The following is a 15,904-nucleotide window of genomic DNA, read 5'->3' on the forward strand; positions in this document are numbered from 1 at the left end:
TGGCTGCAGCGGCCGAGCAGAGGATCTGGGAATCGAACGTTTATCCTTATTAGGGCTGAACCGTGCAAACTCCACATCACAGATACGATGGAAACTAGATACAGTTCTTCTCAAGATTCAACATTTGGTGTATTTGTCATTTCTTTGTGCCATTTACATCCAAACGAGATGGGATTGTGTTCGTCCAGTGCCAAGCAGTGCAAAAAGCATTAAAAGAGACATAAATAATACACATAGCATATATGAATATAAGAATAAAAACAATAAAACCAACGTGAATCAGCAGCAATAGGAAAAGTGTGTAAGTTTGTCATGTCCTTGAACAGCAGCGGGATTCTTCCAAAAAGAATCAAATATAAACTTGGGACTAGTTTTTTTTTACACATTTATAATCATACGACTTTTTTTCTGCGTTTCAGTAGAAAAGTGATTGACAAGTTTAACGTTTCTTCGTGGATTACTGACACGCTGCCGGCTCCTGTATGAGACACTGAAATGATGATATTTTCCATGTCGCCGTCTAGACTCTTTCTCTTCTCGTTGGAGCGGGAGAGAGACGGTGAAGCGGGACGACAGGTTTTAACATCCAACGTCTCCACTGTCTCCATCAGAGGAACAAGGGTGAGGCCAACGTGTGACCTGGCACGAGAAGAAGATTCAAAATGTTCCAAATCCAGTGATGGATTCACACTGAACATCATTTATTACAGCCTGGATGATGAATCTGAGGGAGAATAATCTGCTGAGGAAGAACGTGCGACTGCGACTGAAAGCTCTGGAACAACTCCCGACTAAATGGACTTTGCGTTGCCAACTCTTCTGTGACATGCTGTTCTTGTCTGACTGCAGATTGGGATTATGACAATGTCAATAAACATTCAGTTATTATATAATTAACTCAAACAAACTAAAATTCCCGGAGGTTTGATGTTAAAATGTCCTTCTTACGTCACCTTGATCAAATTCATTAATTTGCTCACCTGCCTGACAGTGCATAGGACGAATTCAAATATTCATAGTAAAACGTATGTTTATGATTGATGATCTAAAAAACACACATACAGCTGATACAATGTGGCCAGACAGTAGGTCAACAAAACCTCTCAGCAAATTGATCGATCGACTCTCTCGTGAGAATAAACCACGCACACACACACACACACGCGCACGCGCACAAACACACGCACACGCGCGCACACTCACACGTGCGCGCAGCCGCGTCTTACCTGTTGAATCACGCTGCACCTGTCGACCGCTCACTTCTGCTCCACGACGCACCGCGGCTGAACTCTTCCTCTTCCTCTTCCTCTCTCTCTCCTGAGTCCTCTTGATGGACAAAAACAAAAACAAGTTGGAAGATTAAACTCAAAGAAAGAAACAAACAAGTGTCACTTGCTTCAGGAGGCTCTTACAGGAGAAGATCAGCTGCTGACACAAACACTGAGTGGAGGCAACAACAACAACGGATGCGTAAAAAAGTACCAACGGACCCGGCGCGTTATTCCCTCCGCGTAAAATCCCCTCCGAGGATCTCCTCAGGCGCGGCGACCCATGAGTAGTTCCCCCTCCGCGTCCTCTGAGCAGCTCAAAGTGGCAGGTCTGAGGTTTGGATCCGATTCTTTGGAGACGTCACTGGTGGCCACGCCCCGTTTGGAGAGCTGCCCGGCGCCGTTACGCACAGGAGGAGGAGGAAGAAGAGGAAGAAGAGAAAGAGGAGGAGGAAGACAAGGAGGAGGAGAAGGAGGAGGAGGAGGAGGAGGAGAAGGAGGAGGAAGAGGAAGACGAGGAGGAGGAGGAAGAGGAAGACGAGGAGGAAGAGGAGGAGGAGAAGGAGGAGGAAGAAGAGAAAGAGGAGGAGGAAGACAAGGAGGAGGAGAAGGAGGAGGAGGAGGAGGAGGAGGAAGAGGAGGAGGAGAAGGAGGAGGAAGAAGAGAAAGAGGAGGAGGAAGACAAGGAGGAGGAGAAGGAGGAGGAGGAGGAGGAAGAGGAGGAGGAGAAGGAGGAGGAAGAGGAAGACGAGGAGGAGGAGGAAGAGGAAGACGAGGAGGAAGAGGAGGAGGAGAAGGAGGAGGAAGAAGAGAAAGAGGAGGAGGAAGACAAGGAGGAGGAGAAGGAGGAGGAGGAAGAGGAGGAGGAGAAGGAGGAGGAAGAGGTAGACGAGGAGGAGGAGGAAGAGGAAGACGAGGAGGAAGAGGAGGAGGAGGAGGAGAAGGAGGAGGTTGAGGAAGAGGAGGAGGAGGAGGAGGAGGAAGACGAGGAGGAAGAGGAAGACGAGGAGGAGGAGGAGGAAGAGGAGGAGGAGGAGGAGGAAGAGGAAGACGAGGAGGAAGAGAAGGAGGAAGGAGGAGAAGGAGGAGGTTGAGGAAGAGAAGGAGGAAGGAGGAGAAGGAGGAGGTGGAGGAAGACGCGGAGGAGGAGGAGAAAGAGGAGGAAGAGGAGGAGGAAGAGGAGGAGGAAGAGGAGGAGGAGGAGGTTGAGGAAGAGGAGGAGGAGGAGGAGGAGGAAGACGAGGAGGAAGAGGAAGACGAGGAGGAGGAGGAGGAAGAGGAGGAGGAGGAGGAGGAAGAGGAAGACGAGGAGGAAGAGAAGGAGGAAGGAGGAGAAGGAGGAGGTTGAGGAAGAGAAGGAGGAAGGAGGAGAAGGAGGAGGTGGAGGAAGACGCGGAGGAGGAGGAGAAAGAGGAGGAAGAGGAGGAGGAAGAGGAGAAGGAAAAGGAGGAGGAAGAGGAGGAGGAGGAGGAAGAGGAAGACGAGGAGGAGGAAGAGGAAGACGAGGAAGAGGAGGAGGAAGAGGAGGAGGCGGAGGAAGAGGGAAGACGAGGAAGACGAGGAAGAGGAGGAGGAAGAGGAGGAGGAGAAGGAGGAGGGTCAGAAACTTGACAGAATCAAAAAAATCCAATAATAATAATAAAACGATGTCTGTTGTTTTTCTATCAGACGCTCGTCGTACAGTCAAAAGGAACATGGAGTTGTGATCAAACACCTGAACTCTGTCTCTCGTGTTTTTGTCCTCAGCTCATCTCACAGTTAATGATTAAGAGAGAACTGAACACAACACGAAGCCAGAGGGAGCCTGGAGAGGATCACTGCGTCTCCACCGAGCAACATCAACGTGCTCGTGAAAAAAAACAAAACTCCCGTAAATTCAAAACCAAGGTTAAAGAAAGAAGAAGAAAAAAGCAGATTAATAAAATAAATCATGTCCGTGTCGAACCTCCTGCCGCATCCTTGTTCTTTTGCACGTGGTGGTTCACCTGACGCTGCTGCAGCTGAGTCACTCAGGGAGGAGGATGATGATGATGATGATGATGGTGATGATGAAGATAATGAAAAATGTGTAGGCCTGTTCTGTTCTGTTCTCTGGATCTACAGTTGATTTCTCTTTGTTGTTGTGTCTTCTCTGGGGCAGGGCCGTATTAACCCTTTTACCCAACCCGGGGAAAACGGCAGCTGTGGGCCCCCTGACGACCTTAAAAACCTAAATAATAAATATATATATATATATACATGTGTGTGTGTGTGTGTATATATATATATATATATATATATATATATATATATATATGTATATATGGGGATACAGTATGATTGACAGCTGGTACTGTCCAATAGGTGCAAGTGTAGGTGGATGAGCTCTCAGTCAAGCCACACCCCCTGCTCCTCCAAATGTGTTGACTTCTGGTTTTAAAAACAATAATCTTCAGGTCACGTGGTTGTCTAACGGTTGATTATGAAACATATAAGATGATTTCCATGTCTGTGAATCAGAATAAAAGGTTAATTATGGAAAACCAGTCTTTTAGGTATGTCAGTTATCTCTTTGTTCAAAGAAGGCTTTTATTTTGAAATGACAGGAAACAGAAGGTGGAGCCACACGGCGAAACTGGGTGGAGGTGAGCTGCCTCCTCCACGTACGACTGGTTGAACTGGGGAACACGAACGTGGAGTTTCACTGGTTTGAATCCAGCTGCTGACGGACCTGAAGGTTTTTCTTTGTTTCCGCGTGACGCAGTTTTCACTTTGTTCAAATAGAAACAACAAAAAAACATCTCCACCCTCTTGTATGGTTTACTTTACATCCTGCTGTCAGCATTCATCCTCCTGTCTGCAGGAGACGATGTTAACTCCAGTTTGTCAAAGTGTTCGCTTGTCAATCAAGGGCCTTCTTCACCGAAAGCACCATCATTATTTTCTTGTCGTGCCTCTAGTCTCTGTTTGGGTCCGTGTTGTTGAGGAGATGCGAACTGAATAAACCCTTTTTGTCCGTGAGTCTCTGTGGGTTTACTCCGATGTCACTCTGACTGCTTTGCACGGGCAGGATCGACACGACATAGATTTCATTTCCAACTTTGATTCCAAAGGTCATTTTGTTTTATTTCAGTTTTTCGTCCCTTGGTTCACATCTCTGGGATTTTCTCTAATCTGGATGCAGCAGGTGTCGTCAGCAGGTGGAGGTTTGTGAATCAGGTCACTGAGCTCGAGTGCAAAACGTGTGTCCGAGGCCAAAAAGGTAAATGAGACTGACTGTGGCCTTTCGCCACCCGGTGACAACGAGACGGAGCTGCAGAATATCTGGAAAAGTAGAAGTGAAAAAGCTCCTCATGTGCAGCTTCACGGCCATCCTGATCAAGTTCTTTGACCCCAGACAAGAAGATAAATCAGGCAGATCAGGTGTCAACGGTGACAGATAACAAGGTGATGCAGGTAAAGAACATCCCGCCCAAGACCCATTCGGATTTATGTCATTGGATTTCCAGCCAAGACAAACAAAGAAATAAAATCAGTTTGAGTTCTTCTCCTCGTTTTAAATGAGGCAGAACCTTGATCATGATCGAACCGTCACGCTGAGATGTCAAAGGTCAATAGAGAGTCAGTTTGAATCAGATTTTTTATTTTTTGTAACCTGTTTTCACCCCAGTCCACTGGTTGGTTTGTTGGTTTGTTCTTTGGTCAGTTAGTGTGTGTGTTGGTTGGTTGGTTGGTTAGTTAGTTAGTTTGTTGGTTGGTTGTTTAGTTAGTTAGTTTGTTGGTTGGTTAGTTTGTTAATTTGTTGGTTGGTTTGTTGGTTAGTTAATTTGTTGGTTGGTTAGTTTGTTGGTTGGTTTGTTGGTTGGTTGTTTAGTTAGTTAGTTTGTTGGTTGGTTAGTTAGTTTGTTTGTTTGTTGGTTGGTTTGTTGGTTTGTTGGTTAGTTCACTTTTTGGTTGGTTGGTTGGTTTGTTGGTTGTTTAGTTAGTTAGTTAGTTGGTTGGTTAGTTTGTTGGTTTGTTGGTTTGTTGGTTGGTTGGTTGGTTTGTAGGTTTGTCAGCAGGATAATGCAAAAGCTACTGAACAGATTTCCAGTAAACTTGGTGGAGGGATGGAACATGGGCCAAAAAATAATCCATCACATTTTGGCAGGGATCTGGACGACGGCTTTTCACAGTCACACTGTTTTCCCAGGGAATTAATTAATGGATCTTGCTGATAAAAACCTATTTAAACCATATTAAGAGGACTGACATCGGAGTGTGGGTGCAATTTAGTGCAGCTTGATTGAATATGAGGAGACTGTTGGGCCTTGGAGGAGGTTTGAGCTCCACTGAGTCACATTCTGGTTGTCGTTAATGTATCGTTTACCTCACGGTAAAAAAAAAGATGAAGAAGAAAGAATGGGGATCTGATTGAAATAAACAGAATCTACTGTATGTTCCTTTATGAAGAGCCTTTGAACACATACTGTACGTAATCCACAGCAGGAGCCAACAAAGAAGGAAGGTACGGAGTCTTGAGAGAATTCAGTTTGATTCTCTCCCGTCGTACTCCGAGGATTCATTCATTCTGCTTTTTTAGTCCTTTTGAAATACAGAGTATTTGTTGTGATTCATGGATTCTTTCTCTTCCTCCTTCAATTATCTGCGGATAATTCTATTTGCCATATTAGTGCACTGACACACACACACACACTGCAGCCTGATGTTATATGATACGAGGCAGAACTATTTCCTTTCCCCGCAAAAGAAAAAAAAAAATCCTGAGAGGAGGGAGGAACTGTGTGTTCCCTCTCGTGTCCTTTAGCCTTTGCTCCAGTAGCACAGAGACCAGCGAGAGAGAGAGAGAGAGGGAGAGAGAAAGATAAATAACGTGTGTGTGTGTGTGTGTGTGTGTGTGTGTCTGAGCGAGTGCATCACGTGTCCGGACGGTGTATCTGCACTGACATGGGGTTGGGGTCTTTGCATGTGCGCTGATTCATCCTTTGCCTAAATTTTCTTTCCCTAATCATGTGTGAAAGCGCCTCGCCGGCCCTCTGTGCTCCGGCTCCTCTGGCAGTAATGACAGACGGGGAGAAGGAGCTGGATTCCCAGCGCTTTCATCCGCCCGCTGCCTATTACTCCAGTAATTGACTGAATACTCAGCTGCGTCTACTCCGAGGTGGAGCACAGGTTGGGTCAGGAGGGCTGATGGATTATTAGCCTCAATACAGATCCGTCCTCTGAGTGAGCAGAGCTCCGGCACCGAGACAAACCAAACGCATCATCTCGGTGGAGCTGGAGGAGGCGGGTTGGTTTCTAATGCAGTTCTTTTTTCGATTTTGAACTTAAACAAAATGTACGACAGACTTCTGAATTTCGATCAAAAGATAAAATAATGGTACGTTCACACCAAACATTAGGGTTAGGGTTATATCACATACCAAGTGAAACGAGATTCACATCGATCGAAATATTCACGGGATGCGATGTAGATGCCGATGAGATCCTCCCGACGTCACTGACGTCTGCGTCCGACAGAGAACGGGCGAATATTCTTGGGTTGTGTTTCGTATTTGGTGTGAACGCAGCCTAAGTATGACTTTATTAAAAGTGGAAATCGCATGCGTGAGATGTACTGAAGGATTCGACGTCCACCGACACCCGACAACAGGCGGCGCTCCCGGTGAATGTGACGGATGTCCAGGTCTCTGTATCTGCACCAGACCTTTGTGGTTAGTCCAGAAGGATGCCGGAGCCACAGCGGTCGGCTCCTTCCCACTGTTCCTCCAGGGTGCCGTCAAACGGTCGTCACTTCCACCGTCTGTCACTGAGGCTCTTCTCTCTCCTGCCTCCACAACAAATTGGGAATGAAAAGAGAAAAAAACTCACTGCCCTTCCACCACAGCGCACCCAGATTCGCCGGGCTTAGTCCTCAGTATCACCAAGCCCTCTAAGCCCTGAGAACACTGTAGCTAGGCAACCACACCACACACACATATTCTTGTCGCTACTTCGCCGATCCGCTTGCTTTGTGTGAACAGTAAGAGTCTTTTACCGACATCCATGAACTGGCAAATCGGTTAAAATGTAGAAAAGAAAACTAATCTAGGACCTAGGGTTCTTTCTTGGTACAGGTTCCATCCTTCCACCATGTTTCCTGTAAGTCTGTTCAGCATTTTTTTGAGTAATCCTGCCGACAAACCAACCAACCAACCAACCAACAATCCAACGGACAGGGGTGAAAACATAACCTCCTTGGCGGCGGTCATGATCAGGTCCCAGGTTAAAATGGCATTTGATCTAGTTTTCCGGCGGTTGATGACATTAGCACTTGTTTCTGTCGAGAACACACTTGAGGGAGGCCACCTTGGACAAAGGCATCTGTTATATGAATGTGACAAAATGTGAGCGAGCGGGAAAACAAACACACATTCACACACATCCACCGAGGACAAACACAATCGTATGAATTTCTCATTTTAATGATAGAAATGTTGGTTGGAGACCGAAAAAATGTAGTTTGTTCAGTAGAGTAGATTCAGTAGATTTACTCAGTGTTTAGTTGCGTCACCTTTGGCGGAGAATCAACGAGCTTTGTAAACCTGGATTTGGATATTTTTCTTCCGACGGCCAATTTAGGTCTCGCCAGAGATGTTTGAGTTCAAGTCAGGGCTGAGGCTGAGGGTGACGGCAGGATAGTCGTCGTGTGTTGTGTTGGCTGTGAGCGTAGGGTCATTGTCCTGTTGGAAAGTCAACCTTTGGCCCCGTCTGAGGTCCTGACCGCTCTGGTCCAGGTTTACATTGGGGATATCTCTGCACTTTGCTCCCTTCAGCTTCCGCTCGACACCCGTCTGCTGAAAACCATCCCAGCGTGATGCTCGCAGCCAGACACCTCTCCTGCCAGGGCCCTTCTGCCCCGATCGCTCAGTTTGGCCCGAGCCGCCAGCTGCAGGACGAGTCCTGCTTGTTCCAAACTTCTTCCGTGTATGAATTATGGAGGCCGCTGTGGCTCTCGGGAAGCTTCAACTCAGCAGAAACATTTCTCTTTTTTTCAAAACCTTCCCCAGATCTGTGCCTCAAACACAATCCTGTCTCGCAGCTCGGCAGGTTGTTCCTTCCTCGTGGCTCACATTCCGTATATTTGGGATGTTCTTTATGGCGATAGAGAGCGGGATCAGCATTCAGTAGTTATTGTTGTACCTTTAGTAAAACACATTGACTCGTCAAATTGTCCCTAAACTCATCAAACGAATCCCTCCGCTTGTTCACAAGTGATGAAAACGTCTGCGTCGGTTCACATCATTTCTCGCCGACGCGAGACGTAAAGATACAGTGTCATTACATCAGCGTCTTTCCCTCAGAACTGTTTCCTGACAGAAGCGTCCTTGAGCTTTCGCCAAGCGTTTTAATCGTGATGCGGATCCACAGAGCGGAGCGGTGTGGGAGTGAGGAGGAGCGGCAGGAGAGGTTACCTTGAACTCTCGTACCTTCAAGTCCTGTGGAAATCCTTCCCTTGTCTGGGAAGTTTAAGGCTTTTTCCAAATTCTCTGGCAGGACACAGGCTGCTCTCAGAACCTCGACCACAAGACGCGAAACCCCCGACGGCCATTTTTCACCAGATACTCCCCGTTGGAGAAAGAGATGAGGCTCCGTGACAGAGATGACATTTTTACCTTCAGATAGTCATCTAACGCTCGGGTTTCAAGGAGTGATAGAAACACGAGAGTACGGTGAAATCCCCACGTGACCAACATTACAGGACACCAGACCATGTCTGAGGAAATGTCAAGGCCACGCGGTCCTGGCGTCAAACACAAGACTGGCAACGCGCTGCATTTGTCCGGCCAACAAGTGTCATGGAAAGACCAAAATCAACAATGAACGCATCCGTCTTTGTGTGTACCAAAGAAAAACCCTGATATATCTTATTTCTCCGAGCCGCTGCCGTCCAGAAACTATTAAAACACACATCAACCGGGTGACATGCTCCTTCATTACCACGAACACACTCAATCCCACATGGCCGAAATATTCACTAGAGCACGTAGTCCCCATGAATCCACCGCTGAAAATAGTTCCCAACAAACAAAAATGTTTCCAAAAAAACTACAATCCCCAGTTGTTTAAAGAAATATAAGGAATGAGGCCAGTCAGGTGTTTGCTCTCCATGTACTGTAGTGCCCAGTATGTGGAAGTCACTGTAAACCAGGAGAATAGAGTTCCTTAACAACATAAGAAAGCAAATTATTTCACCTAATTTCCATAAATAGGCTCCAACGCTTGTTTTGAATGAAACCAATCTAGCTCGAATTAATAAAAAGCAAAAAAGAGATACTCAAGAAAATATTGACTCTGAAACAGAAGTCGAATTGAGTTTCATGTAGAAGAGGTTCGCGGTGCGTTCACACGGAAAAAAGGCGACGCGTAAGACGCAGACACGGCGTGAATGGCGCCGCAAACAACACGCAATGTACGTCATTCGCTTCACTCGCCCCAGTTGACATTTTTCAACCAAAGCGAAAAATATTGGCGGGACGCATTGTAGCGTCGAGATCCTCGCTACGTCCTGACGTTGTGGGCCAGCCAGCCACCAGGGGGCGACCCCAATGATTTGGCTTCACTTTTTTAATATCCGCTCTATGGGTTCAATGAGGAATCATGTGTCTACTGTAAACATATGTGCGTATGGACTATGTGTGCGATTGTAGTTCATTTTCTTCAATAACTTCTTTGTGTGAAAGAGGAATTCTCTCCAGAGCGACTTGTCGTTGTGCTGTCTAATGAATATCAGCAGTGTCCAAACGCATGTTCGCAGCATCACTTTGAGGCGGTGACAACCAGCATCTGACCAAAGTTCGCAGATGCACAGAATCAAAAGATTTTCATTTTCAGCTGTGGCAAAAAAAAAAGTGCTCTGCGAGTCACCAGAAGAGTGAGGGCAGAACGGGCAACAGGTGCCATTATAATCTTGGTTGCTGTGCAACACAAATAATGAAAACCGCAAATTAGAATTTGCCACTGTAATAGAAGGTAATAACGGGGATAATGGCGGCGAAAATAACAGACGTGGAGGATATGGTGAGACGGAGGAGCGAGGGCACATGGCGTCCGTCAGAGAGAACACGGTGCATGTCGCGTGAAGAACTCTTTTAATAGGAGCACTTCTGCACTTCTGTAGCACGTGAAACGCAGCGTTTGAACGCGACACTGTTCCTGACGACTTTGTTGTTTCGTCTAGTCATTTGAGGGCAGAAGAACTCAACGCCAGTACGTTTCAACCAAAAGCACCTGGGAAACCTTTTTCCAGCAAAACTACAACGAGGGTGAACATGGACATTTCCATCGTGACGCTGTTGATCGGGCGAGATACGAGCACTGGGAAACAAATTCTACACCTGAGATGTTAGACTTAAAGTGAGGCTTGTTCAGTACCGCAGGCCCCACCACAGAGGTTCCTTTACTGTCGTGGAGCATTTACACCCTGGTGCCTGCGGAGGAAACGCTCTTGCAGAGATTCCTGGGTGAAGTTCCTGTGGTAGAAACATCATAGCGTAAGTAATGTCCAGCATGACGCTGTGTCCATCTGATTAACTAAAGACCGATATTCCCTCTCCTTTTTGCTCGGGATGGATCTCCACCAACTGGTCCGACGGCTTCATCGTGCAAAAGCTCACGGGTGAAAAACTGCTAGAAGCTGAGGAATCCACTACTTCCTGGAGGAATCTATGGCTTCAATCAGAACCACTTGCTGACTCGGTTCTTCGTCGACGTGACCTCGAGGAGTTCTGGCGGCTTCCCGGGTCGAGGCAGGACGACCGCTGCCACTAGACCTGTATTGTATCGTAGAAGCGCAAGGTTACAATGTTTTATTTGACAAGGACTTCACCAGGCACAGTGGATAGTCAATGGAAGCAAAGAGGGATTCTACTGTGGACTATAAGTCTGAATTCAGGCTAATAACTCATTTTGCTGAGTTCTTTGTGGCTGATCCCACAAAGAGCTTTTTTTTTAATAAGGCCGTTACTCTCGACGAAGGCCTTGAGCGGTAATTTATGGTCCCGTATCACACACAGAGCTGTGATTGTCTGAAGGTCCGTCACACGAAATGTTACAACCTTGGGCCGTCCCAATGAAAAGATTCATATCAAAATGGCACTGAGTCACGTCAAAGAGCCAGATTATGAAGACGTGAGGGAGCCAAAGGATCACAGGTGTTTTCAACAGGGAGACTTCAGACAGGAACTGTCTTTGATGATGAAAAATAATGAAAGTTTTTGTTCCTCCGAATCACTTTGACAAACCCTCTGCAGTTTACTTTTCTCTTGAGCTTAAAAGTGAAATCTTGACAAAACCGTCTCACCTTGATGTCCAATAAGAGAATTGGGTCATTTAACATGATCCTCAGTCGAAGGGAGTTTGTTCAGGAGCAGTAGAACTGGATGGAACGACTTCTCAGCGTCGCTGGTTTAAAATTAAACTCTTCACCTTGGAAACAGCAGCTGTCAAAGACGACATGAGAACAATTACGTTTTCATTTCATTGCTCACTTGTATTAAGTGTTTCAGCCTTTTCCTGCTATTCCCTTGACATTTTCTTCTAAAAACGCTGGGACTCATGTTTTCGTAAGAACAGATTCGTACTTAAATCATACGTACAATTGATTTTGGAGGACTCCCCGCATTCACCAATCTTCTTGTATTTTGTGATTTCCTTCAAGTACGAACAGAATTTCATGGCTGGTCCAGACCTGTCACGTAAATTAGTCTGCTGTTTATCAAACCCAAGTTTTTCTACTTATACATATACATTTCATACAATGTATACAAATTATATACACATATTATTATGATTATGCTGATTTGCGACTCGTGCACGCTCGCTGAAATACGTACAGGTTATCGTGTTAACACATGTAATTTACAATTTTTTTCCGTGGCCTGTTCGTACGAACTCACGGTGCGAACGAATATAAGAGAAATTCAGGATAAGAATACGAACATGAGGCCCCATGTGTCAAATTTACACCTAATATTCCTAATTCTGATGCCATCTGGTGGCAGCATCGGGAACATCAGGGTAGAATATGATGGAGATATAATGGGACACTCGGGAAAACAAAGCACGCAACAGTTGTCTCCGCCGAAATTGGATTAAAGACGCATTTGAGATTATTTCGTGAGATTATTTCGTGAGATTATTTCGTGAGATTATTTCGTGAGATTATTTCGTGAGATTATTTCGTGGCCCGTCTGCGGCACTGAAGCGTCAGTCTGATGAATCCCTTGTTCGACCGGCGCACATTGACGCAAGACCACCTCGCTCACTACTTACAATCAGATCCTTCAGCCCTCGGAAGAAACCGGAGCCAGTCGCTTCGTGATGAAGAGAGCGGGAGACGAGTCCCAGCTCCACACAGGGACGGGGCGGGGAACCGGATCAGGCTGTACATGAAGCCAGAGTTGAGCCAGATTGTACGAATCACTGTCTGTGGCGGTTGAAACAAGGGGACAGTGAGAATCTCTAACAAACGGACTGCTTACGAATTTTCTCCTCGTAAAGTTTTGCCGACGTCTTCCCCTTCATTTCCTTTGAAAGGACTTTCTGTGTCTTACATGTCTGTTTTGTCAGTGGCTGCAGCGTTACACTGTATATTACATGTCAAATATTGGACAAAACTACAAACCATTGGGACGCATCACTTTGCTGCTTGTATGACGTGTTGTGTTCCTACGAGATCAGGGACACGTAGGCCGTTTCATCTGGAGGAGTCGGCCACATGTGCAGTTGTGCAAATCCTGTGAGGGAGAGAGTTTGGGGATAACAGGTTTGTCCTCGGCAGCTGAGTCGTGTCCCCCGGGGGCTCGTAAAACATCCCATCTATCTGGTCTTACATGAACACACAGGACCGACACGTGACAGGCACTTACAACGCTACAACTGACACTTCAGCTCCATTTACTCGTCAAGTGTCACTGTGCATGATTCACTTCAACTGCATCTCGGACTCTTTGTTCTTTAACTGCCTGGATTTCTCAAACTGCTGTTTCAACTTCTTCACCTTTTGCTGACTCGCCACTTTCCCCCCCCGGGCTCTTGTGATGCGTTCATGAGCATCACAGGATGGTCGTTTTTTCCCCCCTGATTTCGCTGTATTCATGTGCTTTCAGGTTTTATTGCGGCATCCCAATATAATATTGTTACACCCCACGTTTTGATCAGGGTCACCGCAAATAATTCCCTTTTAATGTATAACTCATCTGGTCAATACAGATTAAATGTTGATGGAAAAAAATGCAATACATGAATTTGCAACATTAATGAGAAGTTAATAGCCTTTACTTTCGTCCGCCGTGGTTTTGCCTTCCGTGTTTAGTTAAATCTCCGTTGTGGACCGAAATCCCCGCCGACCTTTTGTGGGTTAGAATTAGAATTTTCCCCGTCACTATCGCGTCTTTTCCAAGTACAGAGGCCGGATCGTAGACCAGCGTCGCAGGTGGACGTCACCTGATCATTGAACGGATGTGTCAAGACCTTTCGAGTGCCTCCACTTCAACTGCGACACCCCTCAAGTACAGATGACTAGGAACCGGGGACATTGTTAGCGAGTGGATTTCTAAGCGTATGAGCTAAACGCATATTTTTCAAAATTCTTCTAAAAGTGTCTCAGGCGTCGTCAGTAAGATTTGCCATGAAACAGGACTTTTGTCTTTCGCCGTCCGACGCCGTGACTTGTCTGACTTCGGCGATCCACAGCCGCCGCGTCGTGAACTTTGCCGGGGGGGGGGGGGGGGGGGGGGGGGGGGGATTTTGGGAGCAGCTTATCCGCTTCATCTGCACAGATCAACTCGGCCGACCGTTTAGTCTCGTTAATTCCGGGACCGATACAGCAAACAGAGTTTTTATTACGGCGCGGCGCTGCAGCCCGAGAGGAATGTTTGCTCACTTTTAATCGAACGCTCCGTTCAAACCCCCCCGGGGGCCTCGCGGGGAGAGACGGAGGTGACGGCTGAATATTCATGCAGAAGCAACTCCGACGTCTCCTGCGAGCGGATCTCATCCCCTTCGTTTGACTGAGGCTTTGAGCGGCGAACCTCCCGTCAGGAGGGATGAGTTTCTCCCTTTCTCCCCTTTCAAAAAAAAGACATAAACCTATCAGCCATTTTATTAGACACATCTCTATTTTCTCGCTTCTCATTTTCCTTCGCAAATAACTGTCTTCAGTCGGAGCTGACAGACTCTTTAATGCAGCCGGCTCCTCGGAGGCGATGACACCATTCAGCTCCGACCTTCTTCTTCTCCCCCTCTCTGTTGGCACGGCGCTGTCTCCGACAATGGAACAGGAGCGGGTTAATATGAGTTTGGCAGTGGGGAGAGTACATTGGTGAAGGTTCTTTGGAGCGCTCCTCTCTCGCCGTCCTCCTCCTCCTCATTGTTCTGGTGCGGCACAAAGAGGCCTTTCAGTGTCCAGATGTGAAGCGGATTGAGATCCAGAGTGAAAATCAGGGAATAGTGAGCGACTCACAAAGGAGGAGGCCATTCAATCAGGGGAGAGTCTCCGTCTCCGTCTCCTCCGTCTCCTCCGTCTCCTCCGTCTCCTCCTCCTCCTCCTCCTCCTCTTCTTCTTCTTCTTCGTCTTCTGGCATGAGACGACACCCGGCGGGATGATCGGCGGTGTCGGTTTCCTGTTTCACGTGGAACAAACTCGTGTCCGTCCAGTGTCGTAATGTTCTGTACACACCGGCGTCGCTCACTCTGGTGGTGTTCAATCAATGTGCCGAGTTTCTGTGGAAGAACCCGCCAAGATATCATCTCCTCAGAAAAACGACGTCTCCGCAGGTTGGTTCGAACGGCGTTCGACCACATTTACATTTAGTTCACGACGCACCTCCATGATGAATGTAAAGTTCAGTCATTAAGATCTTTTCTCTCCCTCTCGTTCTCCTTTATTCTTTTAATTTCTCCCATTTTACTTGTATTAATGGGAAAAAAAATGTATGTTAAATGAAATATGCAAACTAATGCACTTCTACATTTCATTGACAGTCTAATTCAAAAGACTGGTGGGGGGGGGGGGGGGGGGGGGGGGGGGGCGGCTCGTGTCAGACGCGCCTGATGCACTTACGTAACATCGTGATATCACCATCTTACAGAAGTATCAGTCGGACCACTAGCGCACTACAGGAACGTGAAACACTGAAATCACAGAATCATTCGGTGATATTGTTTGTTAGCATCTTCTTGTTTTTCACCAGTGTGTAAATACTTTCGCTGTAATGTACCGATACACATCGTCTCCAAAGCTTCCGACATTACTCAGCCAGGAACATTTGAAGTCCATCCTTCACCAACAAGGCTCCACAGACCAAATATCCACACGGCGGCCATTTTCCTCTGATGTCACGCCCATGGCGGGAAGCTCAAACGCCGCCATCGACAGGACGCCGCCGCGCTGCTGTGGTCCAGGTTACAAGTCGTACGTCTCACTAACTTCTCATTTTAAAATCTGGACCATGATTCAAGGTTCGACAACATATCTGCTAGCTCATTAGCTACGATAAGACCACAGCTAACGTTAGCATTCTGCTCCTGCAGCTTCCGTCGAAATCTTTCTCCTTCAAAGAATCAAATGAACAGCTACTGAAAAACAGTCAATTCATATATACATGTATATTTTT

General features: G+C 46.7%; 2 protein-coding genes across 5 annotated transcripts in view; both read right to left on the reverse strand.

The window, feature by feature from the left end:
* The window catches only part of LOC118286747 (estrogen receptor beta), a 22,110-nt gene extending 20,460 nt beyond the window's left edge, over positions 1 to 1,650 (reverse strand). For 2 of the 4 annotated variants that reach the window (XM_035611431.2, XM_035611427.2), the window contains exons 1-2: positions 1,491 to 1,650; positions 1,227 to 1,326 (exon numbers count right to left, since the gene is read on the reverse strand). The gene's annotated coding sequence lies outside the window, so the exon portion shown is untranslated. Of the gene's footprint in view, positions 1 to 1,226; positions 1,327 to 1,412 lie in introns of all 4 variants that reach the window. The other 2 variants (XM_047337737.1, XM_035611432.2) reach the window with 2 other exon arrangements.
* LOC124851032 (basic proline-rich protein-like) overlaps positions 1 to 15,660 on the reverse strand; it is a gene marked incomplete at its 3' end in the record, with an annotated part of 19,318 nt that extends 3,658 nt beyond the window's left edge. The window contains exons 1-2 of the mRNA XM_047337808.1: positions 15,606 to 15,660; positions 14,007 to 14,046 (exon numbers count right to left, since the gene is read on the reverse strand). Coding sequence (XP_047193764.1) covers positions 14,007 to 14,046; positions 15,606 to 15,660 — 95 coding nt within the window. The remainder of the gene's footprint in view (positions 1 to 14,006; positions 14,047 to 15,605) is intronic.
* Positions 15,661 to 15,904: the final 244 nt, after the last annotated feature.

This window comes from Scophthalmus maximus, chromosome 15 (genome assembly GCF_022379125.1).
Source record: "Scophthalmus maximus strain ysfricsl-2021 chromosome 15, ASM2237912v1, whole genome shotgun sequence".
In the NCBI taxonomy this organism is placed as follows: Eukaryota; Metazoa; Chordata; class Actinopteri; order Pleuronectiformes; family Scophthalmidae; genus Scophthalmus; species Scophthalmus maximus.